The 21,213-nt window shown below is 39.9% G+C and overlaps 1 protein-coding gene across 1 annotated transcript; it reads left to right on the forward strand.

The window, feature by feature from the left end:
* Nucleotides 1-17,682: 17,682 nt before the first annotated feature.
* LOC149316981 (uncharacterized) lies at nucleotides 17,683-20,961 on the forward strand. The gene is made up of 3 exons (XM_089518789.1): nucleotides 17,683-17,850; nucleotides 19,799-19,922; nucleotides 20,462-20,961. The coding sequence occupies exons 1-3, from the start codon at nucleotides 17,683-17,685 to the stop codon at nucleotides 20,959-20,961; spliced, it is 792 nt and encodes a 263-aa protein (XP_089374915.1).
* The last annotated feature ends 252 nt before the right edge of the window (nucleotides 20,962-21,213 follow it).

The raw sequence follows: 21,213 nt of genomic DNA on the forward strand, positions 1-21,213 counted from the left end.
AAGGTAACGTGATAAACTCCCATGGCATTGTGAAAGCAGGTAAAAATGTTTCATGGCAGAGGATTAACCAGGCCTGTTCCTGCCATACTGGGGACAGTTGGAAGGCATCGAGTTTAAAGGCCGAATGGGAAACTCCTTGCCTTGTACAGAAAGTTAAATTAATTATACCAAGAATGTGGAAGATTAACATTTAGTGTAGTCAACATAAATAATACATGCAATTTTAGATTAAGAGAAAAAAGATAATATACTTCAAATTGGCAACTTCCTGTGGCCAAATGGGAAAATAGGGCACATGCCCTTGGACTCTTTGGAAAACACAATCCCTGATTTTGCTGCCACCTTTGCTGACTTCGTTGACACCAAATTTTAGCAGCAACTGTGGCAAATACATAATGGCACAGCTCTCTATAGTGGCATGGAAGAAAGGTAAAATCAATAAGAAGTCTAGATTTGGCAGATGGACCTTCTAAAAGAATGCTATGGGTAGGAAGGGGAGGTTGTGGAGGCACTATTACTAATGATTTGTATTATTTATTTAAAGTCTAAATACATCACCATACAATACCATTTCCTATAGCAGTCTTATAAGTGATTGGTCAGTATTGCTCTTACTAGTAGAAATTACTATTAATAAGTGAGTATAACTGGAGCTTGGTAATCATGTTATTTGGAGTACAGCTCTCAGAATCCCACAGCCAGAAACTACCAAGCAGCATCCATGCTCCAATATTACTGTAATGCCCATGGCACAGATTTTGCCCACAGCTCCTGCTTAGACATTAGTGGCTTGCCAAAGACCATCTAGTATTGAGTGTTCAAGGCTCCAGTTGGATTTAAACCAGTGACTACCCAGCTCACAATATACATGTAACAACAATTCTGTACCAGCTCGGATAGCTTTTTGGGTCTGAAACAGATGGAAATGGTGGTGGCTTCTGTACTTATCCTTAATAGCACAGAATGTATGTTCAAGTGTTATCAGGAAAGCTTAGAATCAAGCTGAGATTCTAATATGGATAGAAAAAAACTTTTATCTTGTTTCCATAAGGGAATGGGCTTTGCTAAAAAGGATCAAAGATGTGGCTTGACTTTATCCATATTGAATCCAATCCAATTCCTAGTTTTCAACAGCCCCCACTTACAGAACTGTTCAGGAGTATTGCATATACAGGGCATGCCCTCCAAATGTATGTACCCTTAATAGATTCTTCTTGTAGGGGTATCTTAAAAATAAAGTGTATGCCAAAAAACCAAATACGCTTAAAGAATTAAAGATTAAACAGCAGAGAAGTGTCACAAAACTACAAGAGAAACTTTAAGTGAGGTTTGCAACTCTGAGCTTTGATGACGTGAGTAGTGCATTGCAGTGCAGGGATGATACTCTGAACATATTACATAAAATTGTAATTTCAGATGGAATGTGTAACTCTGAATAAAATTATAACATTTATTCTTCAATATAAATGTACAGTCAGCCCTCCATTTTCGTGGGGGATCCATTCCAGAGCCCCTCCTATGAAAACGGAGACGTGTGTATATTCAAGCCCCATAGGACTGAATGGGGTGCGTGCCTGCAAGTGCAGTGACTCCTCATAAGGAACCACTGCCATTTGTACAATAACGGAGACCGCCCCTCCATGAATATCCAAGACCTCAGAACTCAAGTCCACAAGAAAGGAGGGGTGACTGTATTTACAGGTTGAGTATTCCGAAATCTGAAATACTCCAAAATCCAAAGTTGTCCACATGGGTGGCTGAGATAGTGACACTTTTGTTTTTTGATAGTTCAGTCTACATAAACATTCTTTCATGTACAAAATTATTAAAATATTGTGGATAAATTTACCTTCAGGCTATGCATATAGGGTGTATACAAAACCTAAATGAATTTCATGTTTTGACTTGTATCCCATTTCCAAGATATCTCATGTATATGCAAATATTCCAAAATCAGAAAAAATCCAAAATCCAAAACACTTATGGTACCAATAAGGGAGACTCAACCTGTACTTAGCCTTCAAATAATCACCATAGCCACTATTGCTGAAACAGGGTATATATATTTTCGGGGGGATGCCCTGTATGAGTGGCTGTTGTTTTTTTTTTTTTTTAAATTGAGCAATTGCAAATTGGCAAGCCCAGTTGCTAAGCGCAGAGCTGGGACATGATGCATTAAGATACCATTAAGATAGCTCTCATTACCTTACAGCAGGGATGAATAATGAAAGTTACTAAGGTAGCTCTCATTACCATACAGCAGAGTCTGCCCCCCCCCCTTACATTACTTTGTGGGGCCTGTTTTTACTGTAAAATGTTGTTTTGTAAGAGTTCCTGTTTATTGGCTTTTGTGGGGCAATGAAGAATGTTTTACAACATGGGAGGGGACTTACATAAGGGTTGGTTGCATTTATTTTTATTATTTTTAAAACTTCTAGAGAAGGGTCTTGGGCCACAGAGCAGAACAGGATTCTGTTGCTGCATCCTTCACTACACAATCATTAATAAGCTTTCTTGAAACATCAAGAGGTGAGTCTGGCTGCTGCTTTGCTGCTAGTGGCCATACTTCCTCAGGTGGCTAAGGTTGCATCTGCACTGCAGAATTTATGCAATTTGACACAACTTAACTGCTGGGGCACAATGCTATGGAATACTGGGATTTATGGTTTTGCCTTCTGTGTCACAAGAGCTCTGGTGCCACACCAACCTACAAATCCCAAGATTCCATAGGATGGAGCCATGACAGTTAATTTTGCAGTGTGGCAGCAGTGGCTAAACATTCTAGCCACATCCAGGGAAATGTGGCTACTCTTCTCACTTGTTGCATTGAGCTGATTATTTCTCAGTGGAAGCAGCAGCAAAGGGGAAAGCAAGACCCATTGCTGCTCCTTGACACAGGACCTTTTGCTTAAAAGTTGAAAACAGAAAACCTCTCTGGTCATCTTGTAATATAAGACGCAGCATTCCTCCAACTCTTTCAACAACCAAGCAATATACTATTAGCGATTATATCACACAGTGTTATCTAACCAATTTTTTTTTATTAAAGTTAAGATTAATTGTTGTAGTTAGAGATATTTAGGCCTGGGGCAAAAAATGGAAAAATCAGGAAGGGGGTAATTGGTCCTCCCCAAACTCTTCTTATCCAGGAATAATTAAAATGAATTACGGATTTTTATTTTTTTTATTTTTAAAAAAAGAACAATTAATACAATGTTTAAGACACATTGTTCACATATTTAATTCCCTCTAATCACTTCTAAAACCTATGTAGGAGGAAGGCCTTTATGTATGACTATGCATACAAATCACTACAGTTCCTGGTTTTGTGTCATGTCTCCATCCTATGGAATCCTGGGATTTGTAGTTTTTTGTGGCTCCAGAGGTCTCTGACAGCAAAAGCTAAATACCTCAAAAAAATTACAAATCCCAGGGTTCCATTGCAGTGCGCCAAGGCAATTAAAGCAGTATCAAATTGCATTAATTCTGCTGTGTAGAGCAGCCTTGGTTTCCTTTTCTCAGATCTTTTTATGGAAATGCATGTGTTATGTCTTCTTGACATTGCAGAGACAAAGTAATTTTGTCTCTTTTACTAACATTGATGGGTTATTCTGTTTTTATTGCACTTTCTTTTTGCCTGCTTCTCAAATTGGCAAAAGCAAAGAATTTCAATATAGTTCATTGTTCATTACAAATGAGGACCTTTTAGCATCAGTTGTAGAAATATTTTTTAGAATGTAAGTTCAATTTTAATTTTTCTTCTGGTAAACTGTATTTTTAATGATAATTTTATGCCAAGCAAAGCTATAAAGAATGATATTTCCTGTTCCTAGAACAACAAAATGACTTTCAGTTTATAAAGAATGTGTGTTAATATTGCACGTTCTTTCATTTTTTTCGGAAATAAATAAATCTGAGTCCCCCCTCCCCAGAATAAAATTCTAGATTTTTTCCTCATTGATTAAAAAATTCCAAGAAAATTTACATCTCAAGTTGAAGTTCAAGTCAGTGCTATTGCCATCCCCGGTGTCACCTGGTGTGGGGAGGTGGAGTTAGAATCATAGAATAATAGAGTTGGAAAAGACCACAAGGGCCATCCAGTCCAACCCCCTGCCATGCAGGAAATCCAAATCAAAGCATCCCCGACAGATGGCCATCCAGCCTCCGTTTGAAGACCTCCAAGGAGGGAGACTCCACTACACTCTGAGGGAGTTTGTTCCACTGTCGAACAGCCCTTACTGTCAGGAGGTTCCTCCTAATGTTGAGGTGGAATCTCTTTTCCTGGAGCTTGCATCCATTGCTCCGGGTCCTAGTCTCTGGAGCAGCAGAAGGAGGTGTGCTCAAAAGGCCATGCTCACCACAAGGAACTGTTGCCAGCACAGGGAATGAGAAGACCAAGTGCCCCCAGCTCTGCTTCCCTGTGGCGGTGGTGGTTTCTCATAAGAAGCTGTAGCTACTGCAGGGAACAAGAAAGCTAAGCATCTCTGGCCCTGATTCCCTGCAATGGCAGTGGCTCCTCATGAGGAGTCACCACACTGTAGGGAATGAGAAGTCATGAAGGAGTGCTGGCTGCTGTGGGAAAGCAGGTCCATGTGTGCTTGGCCTTCTAATTCCCTGTGGTGGTGGTGGCTCCTCATGAGGAACCACCACCGTTGCAGGGAGAGCAGGGGCAAAGACTCTTGGTCTTCTTGTTCCCTGAAGTGGTGACAGGTCCTCATGAAGAACCATTGCTGTGGGGATGCAGGCCTGTGGGTGCTCAGTGTTCTCATTCCCTGTATAGTGAAAGTTGTTTGTGAGGAACCACCACCATGGCAGGGAAGCAGGGATGGGGCACCCCCAATGTGAGGACAGCCCAATTGGGTGTCACCTCTCTTCTAGGATGTCACCGAGTGTGATCCGCAGCACTGCACCCCCTTAGTGACACCACTGGTTTCAGTCAAGAGTTATGACTACCAGTTTCTGTTTACGGCACACAGCACAGACTGATTTGTGGAATTTTGATATAGAAAGATCTTGCCTCACTGTGTTGATTTCAGTAACTGTCAGTACAATTCATGTCTAAACTCACCATAGGACTGTATCACACTTGGCTTTTAAACTGTGATTACAGCCAGAAGAAAGTGGCTTTGGCAACACTTATCATACAACACTACCTCTGACCTGTATCTGCTCTGTCTTCATTCTATATCCAAGACATAGGCCAACCAATATTGTTATAAGGATGGGAAAAATATTGAAAATGAAACTAATACATAAACTTAATTATGAAGTTAAGGAAAATTATTACAAGATGCAGTGCAGGTGCTACCTGATGCCTGAGAAAGTAGCTAAAATATATAAAAACAAAAAAGACTAATGTTGGAAACGTTCAGAGAGAAAAAAGTACACTATTCCAGATGTGGTGGGACTGTTGAAAAGCAAAATAAATAAATAAAATAAAATAAAATAAAATAAAATAAAATAAAATTAAAAAATAATAAAAAAAATTGGAGACAAATTCATTCAGAAATTATGAAAATATTAACTACAAATATGAAATTGAAGCCAAAGTTGTACTTACTGGAAATAACTGAGGAAGAAATAGAAAGAAAGCATGGCAAATTGTTATTCAATATGATAATATTAGCTAGAATAAAATCTGCAAAAAAGAAAAAAGAAAAAGGAAAGTAAAGGAATTTCTGGACTTGGTGGAATGGATGCATAAATTATATGGTTTTTGGGGAAATAAATAAACTTACCTATTTGACTAAAAATGTCTCAAATGATAGATATAACCAAGATTGGTTAAACCTGCAAATATATTTCAAACAAATATGGGGAGAGCTAAGTATATATTGGATAGACTGAGGATTAAGAAATGAATAAATCCTATATAATCTATGTTTATAATATATACACATGAATAACAAACATTGATTTATATATGAATAGAATATTAAATGAGATAGAGAAATTACAGATAGATTGATAAGATAAAAAATGAACAAATTATTAAAGTGTCAAAGATATTCATAAACTAGAGGGAGGAAGTCATTTTATTTGGTATGTTGATGTTCGTAATGTCTGTGTAAGTGTAATGTAAGCAAAACAAAACAAAAAACTCTTTTCATATAATTGGATAAATAGTTTAACAGACCAGTTATATAGAGCGAGATTATTTTGCCAATTCCAGAAATTTCTGCTGTTGATGCATCAAATGTGAAGCCCCTGAAGAAGGCCATTCAGTGCACTATGAAGATTGAAATGCACTGGGCTTTTTACAAAATAGTATACCCACCAAACAATAAAATATAGACCATCCGTAAGCACATGGATTCACTTCTCTTCCTTTGCCTGTGGATTCTAATATGTGCTTCTCAGTACCTGTTTGTGAAAAGTATTCTCCTCCTTTCCTGCCCTACAGGTCAAAAGGAAATAATTACACCAGTCCTGTAAAAGTAATTATATACTAAGAGCTTAAAACAGTTATTTTTAGACTCTTACTGATGTTGGCATTTTGGTATCTGTAGTCCAAAAAGTAACTTTCCCAAGCTGTGCCTACACTGCAAATAGGTAAAGTAAGGTTGACAGAGAATGACTTGCCTAAGGCCATCTAGGGAGTTCATGGCAGAGACAAGATACAAATCAAGGAGTAGTGCTAATATATAACTCCTACCTATTATGCTGCATCAACTCTAATGTGGTAGAGCTATTTCTTGATTTGCCAGTTAATCTTCTGCTGTATCACTTTTTTCAGCTGCTTAAAAAATATCCCAGCTTCTCTTTCCTGTACCCATTTTCTCCCCTTGCTGTTGGCTTACTTCAATTGTTGCAAACCGAATTCAAAGTGCACAGGCATTCAGCAGAGTTGTAACTGGTGTGTGTGTGCAGGGAGTGCAGCCTGCATTGGGTGACACCCAAGAGGAGGGCTGACACCCAATTGGATCCTGCACCTGTGCCATCAGGAGGAAACGGGTGAGATGGCCCAACGGATGTCATGCAAAAGTCGTATCCTATTCAGGGTTGTGCAAGTCCTATCCAATTGGTAGAAAGCATTGCACAAGCAGTTGTACTCTCTCTAGGAGGTTCTGTAAGTGTGGTCTAACTTAGAAAAGGGTGGGGACTGGGGTTAGTTATAGGGTCATGGACTACCCAACACATCGTCAGTTTTGCAATGCACAGCTACACTGGTATAATTTCACACTATGTGACTGGTGAACAGGAACTTGACCTGTATCTCTTATAGTCAATACAGCTATACTGTTCAGTTCAGCCCAGTTAGGGACCCACAAACCTATTCCTCCCTTTCACTGAGCCAAGTGATGTTATCAAAGCTTAACCAAGACATTTCTTCACAAATGTTTAGGGGTAGATTATTCTGATCTGTCTTACACTCTTAGATTCATGTTTGATTAATTTAATTCATGACAGAAGGTTGTTTTCTAATGAAAAATGATTTAACCCTGTAAAAATTTCACCGCAATATCTAAATATTGCTTACTTTATTGATCAGTTGTCAATCAAATTGCTGCAGTATGTTTTCCTCTTTCTTTCTACAGCAGCAAGAGGAAGTTACCTATCAACTGTTCAAGTAGTCCTGCATGTTAAAGACAGAAGTTGATGTGGTTGTTCCCAAAATCAGAGAATTTAGCAAAGAATCTAGAGATTCTCCACAGATTTAGATCTAACAATTCTAACTAATCCAGAAAAAAACCCACCCAGATTTCTTTGAGCAACAGCAAGTGTGGCACTTATTCACTTGGTCTGTGATGCTTTTTATTGAAGTTGATGAGGAAGAGGACTAGAGAGGAATCCTCTTGTCCAAGGTATAGGTACCTACCTCAACAATCTGTGGAGTAGATGGGTGGCCATCTTTTCCTCTGTTGAATTCAGTGCAAGTGTACCCAAAACATCATTATTCTTGGTAAAGTCATTCAAGTAGAATAAAGGAAACATGTCAGTAACAAAATCAGTGCCCATGAAGAAACCTGACAATAGTGTCAAGACACACGAAATCTCTCTTTATATTGTGGTGTAGCATCAACAACTTTGGAGCCTTTCTAACCCTGTTGTCACAACACTTCTGCCCACCCCCTTTCAACAAGCACTTTGTGACTTGGAGGAAGCAGGCAGTAGAATGACTACCATATGTGAGGAGAAACACAAAAATGTCAGTTCAGTGCTATGTCTTCCCTTTATTACAGTGCTTGAAACCAGAACATGGCATAGTGGTTTGAGTGTTGGATTTTGACTCTGGAGACCAGGGTTCAATTTCCAGCTTGGCTATGAAACTCACTAGGTGACCTTGGGCAACCCCCCCACCCCCCGAACAGATCTTGAAAAAAACCTCAATGATAGAGTTACCTTAGGATCACCCTGAGTCAGAAACAAGTCGAAGGCACACAACAACAACATCATCAACAACAACAAAGTTGCCTAGGAGATTCTAGGAGCTGGTTGTTAAAAAATTGCTTTTTCCATCTTCTGCTTGAATATCATATGGTATGCAACATTTGCCCTCTTCTAAAGTTTTGGACCTAAATATTTGTTCCTTTCCTTTGCCTGCAAATCTTTAGGTGCCAATATTTGCATTGATATTGATGAGAAGATCCTGAAAATTCGTAGTGGTTATCATTCTCTCTTATTTTTCTGATTAGAATATCCATCTACCTGAAGCTTTTTCCCAACTCCCCACTCCACACATTGAAATGGGTTTTCTGTGTCAGACTACTCAGTGTGTACACCTCCATTCATATCTCTGACTTTTGTTAAATCTGAGCAATCAAATAAAATATTGCTGTTTTCTGGAGTTCCTTAAGAAAGGAAATGTACTATAAAACATTCCATGTGATAAACATGCTTAGACATGACAAGTTGGTTCTTTGTTATTGTTATCTGCCCTCGAGTTGACTTCAGTGCATGGCGACCCTGTGGATAACATATTGTTGGTCTATAACCACTGACCATGCCTTCTTCTGGGATACATGAATCCATTCCACTGCATTCCTGTTTAGACACCTTCACAGTTAGTCACATTGGATGCCTACACTGGACATAGCAGTTTATAGGACTGCTTTGGGATTTTATTTCTATTTTCTTTATATTTCTGCACACCTTGTTATCTCTCCCCCCAAACAATGGTACACTCCTATTGAGTGTGGATGGTGCTGTTTTGGTTTCATAAGGAGAATTAGTTTTGTACTGATGCCTAGGCTTAACCTGGGATATATATGATAAGCTGCTTGGCTTATGTTTAACTTTCTTGAAAAATGAGTGTGGGTATTGTTCAGGTTTGGACATGAAATGTAGAACTATGTTTTGAATATGCGCCACCCATTTTGATACTTCACGGAGTTAAGTGGATGTTGAATTTTTCTTCTCATCTCTGAAAAACTGTAGGCAGGGTGAAACAGAAGATCACATTTTGAATGGAAGAAGTGGCTATAAACCAACCTGCTCCAACCTAGCATCTTTCCAGAGACATTGGATAAGAACAGTCACCATGCTGTCCAAGGAAGATGAGAGATGAAGTCCAATACATCTGGAAAACAACAGACAGAAGAAGGGATTACGCTTTTCCTCAGTGATCACTCAAATCACTTAGATAATGATTGTATTGCATTTTAAATCTTTCTTGACCCTTTAGGAATGGGTTGTGGCTACATACCCCCCCCCATCCTCTCCACCATGGGCACCTTCTCCCTTGGGGGAAAAAAAACCACAACCACAACCATCTCCAGCCAATTCCAGCAAGCCTCTCCTTTGTCCTTTAGTGTTTTACCATTTTGTGAAAGATTTTGAGGAGATATGAAAGGGACCTTGTAGCACCTTTGAGGCTAAGGATCTGGGCACAGGCTGTGACTGGGCTGGGACCGAGTCTTATTGCATAGCTCCATGCCTAGATCATTATCATCCCATGCCAGATCGGCTTCTCTCATACTTAGCTAAAAACTCTTCCGTTCTTAGCAAAGTAATGGGAGTTATGTTCCCGTCTGGCACACATCTGGGCATGGAGCTGTGTGATAAGACACGGTCCCAGCCCTGTCACAGCTTGTGCCTAGATCAGGGAAAAAACAGTGTGTTAATCTCCATGTAGTGAGTGAAAGAAGTTGCAGAATAAGGTTTTGTAGACTTGGGCCCATTACAGACGGGCACCCTAGCATGGACTGAGTCAGTGCTAGGGTTAGAAACGGGCGTCTCTTCCAGACGCCCCTAACCCTATCATGGACTCAGTCCATGAGAAATGGCGGTGGCCGTTCCACATGGCCGCCACCATATTGACGTAGCGGACGCTGTGTGTCCGCACGTCACGCCCCAGAAGTGACGCCGCAAGTGTGTGACTAGCGCCTCGCGATGTCTTTTCTGGGGCCCGGGAAGGAGCACAATTTCTGCGCTCCTTCCTCGGAGCGTCCGGGAGCCACGCGGTTTGGCCGCTGCGGCTCCCGGATGCTGCAAGCGGCAGCAGTGGGAGACCGCCGCAATCCGGCGGTATGTAACCCACCTAAGTTTACTTCCCCAGATGCAAGGAAAGATATTTTTTTTACCACTGAAGCACTCAGGAAACTATGAAGAGGGCTAAAGTAACTCCTGTGGCTCCAGTGGCCCTCAGTATCTTGAGTAACAGGCACCCTCCTTCTGACCCTGAAAATGACGGCCTGGGACCCTTTCACACTACACAATCACAGCACTGCTTCTGCTTTAACTCCCATGACAACATCCTGTAGAATCCTGGAATCTGCAGTTTAGGGAAGGGATTTGGAATTCTCAGTCAGAGAGCTCCTCTAGGCCTCACTAAACTACAAATCCCAGGAATCTGTAGAATGCAGACATGGCAATTAAAGCGGAATCACAACACTGTTTTTGTGTAGTGTTAAAAGGGTTCCTGTTTACTCTGTGCCATAGCAATAAAATAAGGGGCCTGATATTATGACTGAGGTTGAGGGAGACTGCTTTAAGAAGGTATGCAAAGCCCCCCCCCCCCCCCAAATACTTTGTCTGCACAATGTTTTATAAAATGTTTTGGACAAGTAAAACACAATGAAAGAGGGAAAATACAAGATAGCAGTGGTGATCTAGCAGAGGGAGAATGTTATTGTCACCAGTGGAATGTGGTAACTCCCAGATCTGCTGAATTTGCTAAATTTTTGACTTTCAAGAAGCTATCCAAGGTGCTGAAACATCTGGAATGGAGTTAGTGCCCCACTGACATGGATGCCACCAGCTGCCACTGTTTATCAGCAGTCAGGTTTGGGAAAGAGCAAACAGATGCCTTGGGAAATTCATTTAACCACTGTAAACACAGCACTGTGATTTATAATATATGCATTACCCAGGGTTATGAATCTGGGAGTGTGGAATGAATTTTGCTACTGATAGTATTTTCTTTACCAGGTCTTCCTGCCACTCCCTAAAGAATTCCTGATAGTGTACCACCAGTAAGGATTAACACTGTGACACACCTTCATTTGTTCAGCAGCTTGAGGAATTTTTGGGAGCTAATGCCAAAAGATGCTCTCTTCACAGATCAGTAAACAATGTCTTAAAAAGAAAGAAAGAAAAAACACCAAGGGAAGAGAATAATTGTGGTTTCCAGAGCAAATGCAGCAAATTCCAGAACAAATACAGAGAGGGAAATCAGAGAACATTGTTACCTTTGTTTAGAACCTGGAAGTGTGGAATAACTCTTAATTCAATGGGAATATGAGTTTCTTTTTTAAAAAGCCAGTCCCTGACTTTTTTCTTGTTCACCCATGTTCATTACCTTCCATTTTTATTGTGAGTGGTCTGACTAAATCTCAGAGTTACTTAGAAACAGAATCCACTGTCTTTGTCACCCTAAATTTGAACAATAAAAAGCAGGAATAGTTTTTGCCAGTCAGAGTCATTCTAGAAAAAAAATTAAATGTTGAATGTCTATTGGAGAGCACATGAAAACATCTGGTCCAATTCATGCTACCATGTGGATGCAAATGTACCAAAGACTATATTAGAATGTGGAAGATTGTCATACCCAGAGAATGTGGCTATGTTTACATGTAAGACTAAGGGCACGAACAGACAGGGCAATATAAAGCTGCTTCAGGTCACTTTGGAAGTATGCTGTTTAAGTGACACATGCATCTTAAGAGGCTGGAAACCACGCTAAAGCCACACTCCAGTCCTAAGGGCTGGAGCGCAGCTTTGGTGCAGCTTCTGGCCTCTTAAGATGCATGTGTCATTTAAATAGCATACCTCCAAAGTGACCTGAAGGAGCTTTGTTTTGGCCTGTCTGTTTGGGCCCAATATCTCCTTCCCTCATCAGTCTTTATTACTATAGTGTTATTTCTCTACATAACATATTCTTGGATTCACCTGAAAAATGTTTGTTTGATCTAGAAATTCTTTGCACATTAAGCCTATATTCTCTACATGCTGTTGGAAGTGAGGGTGGAGGGAGGAAGAGAAGAGTGTCATTCAAAATCAAGATGGAAAGCTCAGGTGTTTTTTTAGTTTTCATGTTTGTTTGACTATAATATCACTTCCTCTTGTTTATTTTAAATTACACATGCAAAGTAATGTAAGAAATACATAAGAAAGTATATCTCACTATATCTGTTAACCAAGTACCAGGTATACACCTGATTACATGCATTTAATTTGTGAAATGCAAAAGTATCAGTTTTAAATATGCATTTTCATTTTAAAATCTACTTCCTTTATTGACTTCCTCTAGCCTGGCACACCCAAGCAAGCAAATATATGACACAGCTACATTTTTTCCCTTATGGATGCAGAACCAGTGTTCTGCGTATGAGCAGTTTTGTAAGTATGCACATATAATAGAAGGTGACATTTATAGTCAGGGCTGGCCCAAGACATTTGTCTGCCTGGGGCAGAGCAGGAGAAGTCCTCCCCCAGTAATCCAAATGAACAATCATACCTAAAGCCTGCCAAGTTATTGTGGTATGTGAGGCAGAAAGTCCCACAAACACTTATGCTTGTTAGTAACATAACAAATTAAACAACACACTTCTTTCTAGTATTTTATTATACTTCAAACCTGCTGCCTGAGGCAGCAGGCTGCCTTACTTTGTCTAAGGGTTTCTTGATTTTTATAACCAAGAAAAGGGATTGTTCAACCAAGGGTGATACTAAAGAGCCATGGCCATGAGGATCAAGGATTAGCTTCCAGGATTCATCTGAGGCTTGGAGCTACTGACATAGCCTCCAACATTTCATAGATGAAAATGGACACGTAGGGTCAAACCACATCAGAGTGTGGTCAAAATGGCTAAAAAGTTGTTAATCAGAAGCCCAAAGAGGTTGCAACAGTTTGTTTTGCCTGACTTTACTAGGAAGGGCAAAATGCTGCCTCTCCTCTCCTCCTGATGAATTAATTGAATGCAAACTACTTTTGCACCCTGAACTCAGTTTGCAGGAACTGGAGTATGCTGAGGTCATAGGGGGAAAGTGGAAGGAGGAGAGAGAAACTGGGATATGTTAAAAGCAGCTGAAAAAGTGAGATGAAAGAAGATTAATTGGAATCATCCCTGCCAAATCAGATTAGCTGGAGGGTGAGGAGTCACTCACAAGGAAAACACTAGGAGACATTCTTTCTTAGCCGTCTCCTTAAGAATAAAGAAGGCATACTGTGAACAGGGACGTAGCTAGGATTTTAGGAAGGGGGGGGGTCCAGACTAAGTGCCACCATTATAATGGGGCTTGGGTGCGGCAGCACAGCAGCACACACCATTCATTCATTTTTCTAATGGAAGGGGGGGGGGGTCCGGACCCCAAGAACCCCCCCCCCCCTTGGCTACATCCCTGCTGTGAAAAGGGTGAAAGTACTGGTCTAACAGTGTAAATCAGTATAAGTATCTCACCAACCAGGCATCCTCCAGATCTTGCCAGCATCACAGGCAGAAAAGAACATATATACCCATGAAGTTAAGTTATCTATAGCCTGCTATTTATTTCAGCTGCTGAGAGAGCTTTGTGAATGGGCAGGAGGCTGGCTTTAACCACATTGTGAATGTGGAAGTCTGCTTGTGTAGGAGCTTAGTGTTTCAATATAGTGCTGAGCCAGAAAAAAAATACTTTCATTAGCAAAAAATATCTTCCAACAAACTGCAGGACAGATCTATCACTATGCAATGTTTTTTAACATTGTTAACTGAGGTGGGAGGTGCTAACCACCACGTTTATGGGCAATTTTGATGCATTGTGGATGATCATCAAATGAAAAATAACCTGAAAATCATGTGACCTTTTTAAATAAAAAAAAAATTAAGTCTCTAGGAAGTTTCAGGGAGTACCAGAATGCTTCTGGAGTCACAAAAGTGGGGTTCAGGGATACATGTACTTTTCCCACATGCCTGATGTAAAGGGAGCATTGCCACTTTCCCTTTGATTGTGGCAGCAAAATATCTTGGACTGTGTATGCTGCCTTCATATAACACTTCTATCAATCCCTATCATTATTTATATATACATTGATTCTGAAGTCTGCCCTGCACAATTAATCAGGACTTTCTTCCAACTTAAATGCATGTAATTCCAACTTGGAATAGACAATCTTTGCCAAAAAAACCCCACATCATGCCATTTTAACTACTTTATTTATGTGCTGCATTTCATCTCCCTGAAAGCATTCACATGTAATTACTGAGCAGGTCCAATATGTATAGCTTTCATCATGCAAATTAGATGAAATCTAATCACTAGTTGCTTACTAGAATGCAAACTGAAATAATTACAGTGGAGGTGTGCAAAAGTTTCAGTTTAGTCTGGTACAATCTAGAACGAAAACGGCAGCTTCACTGAGAAACCGCTTGGAAGAGAAGGTAAATTTTTCTATTGTGTGTTTAAAACATTTTTGCAAATGCCATGGGAAAGAAAGAGCTGGGCTTTAGAGAAACTGGGGCACTTAGTTAAGACTTATTGTTCTGACTCATTTATGGTGCTAATTATTTGAAGGTTGAGTGAGTGGGAGTCAGCACTTAATTTGGACTCCGATACTTTTGCTGCAAGTGTGAAGCTGCTGAGTCTAAAGTTAACTTACTCGAAAGCTCTGGAACCTAGCTTGGACAAATTACCTTTCTGGTTTACAACTCCTAGAATCCCCCAGCCAACATATAACTTATCCAAGCTCTGCTGGAGATAGGAAACTCCTTTTTAGAATTAACTATTCAGTTGATCTTTGACATATGCTAGTTCTCCCCAGCCTGATACCTTCCAGATACTATAGATCAAAAACTCTGATCATCCCTGATAATTACCCCTAAAGTTTGGAACTGATGAAAGTTGCAGTCTGTAACACCTAGAGAGCCCTGGATTATAGATGATTGGCATTAGCATTTAGGAACAAGGTATATTAATGATCTTTGATTTGAATTCATATAAATCTCTTTGTTGTTGTGTGCCATAAAGTCATTTCTGAATTATGGCGACCTTATCTCAGGGTTTTCTTGGCAATATTGGTTTTTTTTTGGGGGGGGGGGGTGTTGCCATTGCCATTGCCATTCTCTAAAGCTATGAGAGTGTGATTTGCCCAAGGTCACCCAGTGTGTTTACATGGCTGAGTCAGGATTCTAGCCTTCGTCTCCAGAGTTTATCAACCTCTGCCATACAGTTATTTTGCAATTTTTATAGCTATAATCATGGTGAAGTTTTCCATTAAGATTAGTGAAAAATATTTTTTGGTAAAAAACCCAGAACTTGAAATGGAGGCTTGGGAAAAAGAGTAAAGATATATTTTTAGATTAGGAGTCCTGGTGGTGCAGTGGTTAAATGCTTGTACAGTGCACCCTTGCCTTGCGAGGGGGATCCGTTCCGGGCCCCGCCGCATAAGGCAACTTCCGTGTGTGCTTGAAACTAATGGGGCTCATGCATGCGGCATGGTGCATGCACCATTTCCTCTCAGCTGCGTGGCTTTCAGAGTAAGCAGAAAAACGCATATAGCGCACCCGCGTATGATACGGGCACACTGTACTGCAGCCACAATATTGTGAGTTCAATCCCACAGCGCCAAGGTTGACTCAGTCTTCCATTCTTTTGTAGGTGAGTAAAATGAATACCCAGTTTGTTGGGGGCAATTGGTTTACATATTGTAAACCACTTAGAGAGTGCTGAGTTCACTATTAAGTGGTATAGAAATATAAATACTATTGCTAAATGCTATTGCTATATCAGTGAGTGGGGCGGGGGAAAGATTTCAAAACAAAGTGTAAATGTTTGCCTTTGGATATGTTCCAGAAGAAACTGCAAAAATGTGACTATGTTTCCAAGAACAAGCTGCGGTTACTTTTAAATACTTTCCAATAAGGTGTGCCCATCTAGCTCACAAATTTATTTTGTTGCCTTCTTTTGTAGCAGTGTAATTAACTAGCCCTTATTGGTGGGAACTGGGAATAGATCAAGTACTCATGTTGATTATCTAGTTGGAACAAATGTTTTCGCAGGGCACACAGTTCTTTAACTGTGCAAAGGCTCATCTTTCTTCAGTCATGTTTATTTTCATAACTCCTCTTAAGTGCTGACATTTTTGCACCATTTTCATGGTAATGAGGACATTTTCTTCTTCTTCCTTCTCAATTAATTACAGGGGTCTCCAAAGCCAGTTAGTGATTTTGGCTAACGGAGTGCAAAGTTCCACTATTTGGGCAAGGAAAAGATCTCAGTCATTTTATTCAAGATGATTAGGGACTTTATCGTAACAGACTTGAAAGCAGGAATTAAAGCAGGATGGTAGTGTCTGTGGATGTTACTTATCACATGACACTTTGTCCAGGAGCTGATCTGTAGTCCATCCATTGCTGGCATGCTCCTTTTCATTGATGGGCAAAACCTGTCAATGTCTCCCAATCACATGATTTTATACTATTGAGAGTGTGTGATAAATTCCCCCTGAAGCAGTTCTGATATACAGGCAGTGACATGATGCAATTGAGCATGATTCTGCTCCTCTCCCCTCCCCTTCCCCCTTGCTATTCCTAAGCAGGCTGTTTTACTTTTCTCTTTTTAATGTTTTTTTTAAAAAATCTAATGGATTGCCATAATCATGCAATTGTGCAAAAAATAAATAAAGATAAAAATAAATACAGACCAAAAGGCATGCCGGGAAGGGCATGGAGTGGGTAAACAGAGGCTGGTGTGAGGAAGGCAGATGCCAGGACAGAAGCAGCACCATTACTCTTTTGAAGAGCTATGAAATAATCATAGAATGGGTGAGGTCCATGCTTAATTTTAGTCAGCTGGGAGGTATGTACTGAAGAAGATACCTTAATGCTATATAAGCAATAGGGTTTGACTACATCTTTATATTGCTATGGCCAAACGATGGCAATCCAGGAACCATTGTCATCCCCTGGAATATACAAATACATTTGTCACGAAAGAACATCTTTGACACTGCTGAAAATGAGAATATGCATGCATGCTTTTAGCTCTCCCCTACTCAAAGTTACTTTTTCAAACAAGCACGAGAGAGAGTCAAAGAAGTGACATGATATTTTTCTCAAACTGTAAATTTTACCAGGTTTTTGTGTCTGCTATCCTTTCTGTGACATAAGAAAACAATGGCCACGGTAGATTATATTGTGTAAGAAAGCAAGTAATACTTTCTTGTGAATATATCAAGGTATTAATAGGCTGAAAAACTGGACTGGAAAATGCAGAAGAAGAATTTGTCATATTGTCATTTCTTTAGGGCAAACTGATTTCACCATGGCCTCACTCGCTGAAGAAAATGCAAAACATGTCTTTGATTTCCTCCATCTGCTAAGCAAGGAACACCCACATGAAAATATTGTGTTTTCTCCAGTGAATCTTTCTGCTGCCTTGAGTTTTTTACATTATGGATCACAACGTGACAAAAAAGTTGCAACAGAAAAGGTAAGAAACATATCACTTTGCAGCCTCCCCTTAAAGCCTAGAGTAACATTTGAACATCCTGGAAATACAAGGCTTGGAAAAGTTACTTATCAGACTTCTGGGAATTCTGAGAGTTATAATCCAAAAGAGTAATATTTTCAAGATGTGAAAAATTTACTTTTTATTCGATGTGAAGGAAACATTAAGATTTGCTCATTTTCATACTGGGTGAAAATGGAACACTTTCTGTAAAATTGTCAGAACAAGGTCAAGCTGTTTTTCTCTTGTCTCCTCTTGGTTAAAAGTTGTTTGATGAACGAACAATCTGCCATGTGTGGGAGAAATCCTTAGACTGTCAAAAGTATATAGTGGACCCTCTATTTCTGCAGGCCCTAGACCTGCCAGTTTCACCAATCAATCACCAAATATTATTACAGTGGACCCTTGTTATACGTTGGGGTTTGGTTCCAAGATCCCCCATGGATAACAAAATCAGTGGATGCTCAAGTCCCATTAAATATAATGACATAGCAAAATGGTGTCCCCTATAAAAATTGAAAATCAAGGTTTGATATTTGAAATGTATACTTTTTTGGAACATTTTCAAACCATGGATGCTTGAATCAATGTGTAAAAAATCTGTTTATAAGAAGGGCTGACTGTAAATGGTGGCAACACATAATAATAATAATATGTTTTATTTATAGACCGCTATTCCGCAATGATCATAGCGGTGTACAGTAAAAATCATAATGCAATACAAAATACAAGGTGACAAAGGAGGGAGAAGTCTCGTCCTTCAGGCAGTCCCTGATGTTGCTGGGTCTGCCTGATGACTCCCTCTGAGGCCAAGATGACAGTTGAGGAGGGAGGAGAGAACACATACACAAACATGCTGAAGTGCCCATATTCATGTTGACACCATTTAATAATATAGGATTTGAACATTCATATTTTTTCGTACCCATACAGGGCCTGGAAACAAACCCTTGCAGATATGGCTGGCCCACTGTACTTTCAAACTCCACATTCTAAATTCAAGATTAGGGGTAGATGATGAAAATAGAATGGGATAGGTAGTATGAAAGAAAAACAGTAAAGGCTCAAATCCTATTGTTAGTCCTGACTAGAGCAGAGGCATTGAATTAATTGGATTCACCTACATGTTGACTCACTATTAAACAACTGAGTTAATGTGTCTACTCTAGTTTGATTGAAATCCAATAGGATTCCAGAGAAAACAATGTATTCTTTAAGTAGCCTATACTAGACAACCTTAAGAAGAAATCACTGGGCCCAAACAGACAGGCCAAAATAAAGCTGCTTTGGGTCACTTTGGAGGTATGCTGTTTAAATGACACATGCATCTTAAGAGGCCAGAAGCTGCACCAAAGCTGCGCTCCAGTCCTTAGGACTGGAGCATGGCTTTGGTGCAGCTTCCAGCCTCTTAGGACACATACGTACAGCATTTTAACAGCATACCTCCAAAATGACCCAAAGCAGCTTTATTTTTGCCTGTCTGTTTGGGCCCTCAATTTCTTGCAAGACAAAAGAATCATCCATGTTGTTCACAATAGGTCAGATTTCACAGGGGAGAACACTTACTGTATTTCTATCCAATACACTTGAGAGAGTTAAAATAATCCAGTAGCCAGGTGTCACTGGAGTAAACCTGATGTACCAACACACAGGAAAGAAGCACCAAAGGAGATGAGATATTGACAGAAATAGCCTTTCTGAGAGGCAGAGCAACCATCTCAAGTGGTAGATGGAAGGAAATCCAATGGACATGACCAACTGTGAAGATTTTCAGAGTACAAAGGAAGGGAAGACGAGAAAACCCCAGCCTCTCCATTCTGCTAATGAAAGCCATTCCATTGATGGGAAGATGTTGATGTACTACCCAGTTTAACAAGTAGCATTTTCATTACCACATTTTTCAATAATGGGCTTTCCTCCTTTGCATTAGGTGCTTCATCTCAACAAAACTAAAGAGAACATGAGTGCAGAAACCAGATGCCTTTCTGATACACCAACAAGAGAACATATTTTGGGAAGCAAGCAAAGCACATATCTTTCAAAATTGCCAAGTGGTATGTTTTTCACTCAACAAGACAGCTTTTTAATTCAGCATTTCTGCAAAGAAATAATCTAGGATAACATCCTAGGATTGTTTTGCTCCTTGGTCAGTTGATGTCATTGGGTGTTGGCTTATGTCTACTTATTTATTTAGACATGGATCTTTTTTCCCCCTTGAAATTAAAATTAAAAATGCCAAGTACAAAATAGGAGTACGGAATAATATAAGCAGGCTGTTTAAGGAGTAATCCTAACCTCTTCCAAAATGGAGAGGACTTTTACTGCTACTTCTTCTTCTTCTCAGCTCCCCCAAACCCTTGCACCTTCATATTTGTTTTATGTGTGTTTTCCCCACTGTATTATATGTATTGCTTTCTGCATTCTTATTAACATGGAACAGGTTCTCCTCCTCACAGTGGTCTCTTTAAATATATGGATGGCAAGTGGGATGTGTGTGTGTGTGTGTGTTACTTTTTCTACCTCACACAAGTATAGTTACATGAGAATTAGTTTCTCCTTGAATTTAACTTAACTTTGCTTGTACTACTTGCAGCTCAAGCCATTCAGAACAAAGCTGCCTATAGAGATTCCTTTTTGTTTACAACATCTGGAGAAAGTGAGAGACATACTACAGATGGCAGTTTGTCAGCAGCAGAAACTATTCCTCAAGCTGATGTTGAGGATGGTGTTTCCCTTCATTATATTCCTTGGAGAAAACATCTCCTAGGAATGGAAGAGAGTGAAAATCCAATTCAAGAGAAACCGTCTCCAGTGGAGAAGGTGTCCAGAAAGTGCGCTACTGCTCACAAGAATGCCCATAAAAGCCAGACAGAAGCAAGTCCTCCAATGGCTTCCTCACAAGTTGAAGAAGCCACAGAAGATATGAGCACCTTGTTGCATGAATTCAGACATACAGTAAAATGTGCAGATGACAATGCACAGGCATTCAAGGAAAGTTGGGTCCTCTTCAAAGAGTGTTGTGACAACATGTGCACAAGCATGTCAAGCCTTCAAGGTGTTTTAGAAACTCTGATTACAATTTTAAAAGAGTAAACTGCCTTTATGGAAAGAAATTACATTGAACATAGAGCCCACTTGGAAGATAAGTCTCATTATATAAATTGACTGACAGTTTATGCCAGCCTTTCTCATCCTCCTGGCACTTTCCAGATGATTTGTATGTGTGTGTATGTGTGTGTGTGGCCTGTTGACTTATGGTAACCTCATAAATTTAATAGAATTTTCTTATGCAAGGCATATTTGGAATTAGTTTATCACAGGCTCTGACTATAACCCAAGTACTGC

Source organism: Sceloporus occidentalis, unplaced genomic scaffold (assembly GCF_023333645.1).
Source record: "Sceloporus occidentalis isolate IW3139 unplaced genomic scaffold, rSceOcc1.0.p SCAF_3, whole genome shotgun sequence".
NCBI lineage: Eukaryota > Metazoa > Chordata > Lepidosauria > Squamata > Phrynosomatidae > Sceloporus > Sceloporus occidentalis.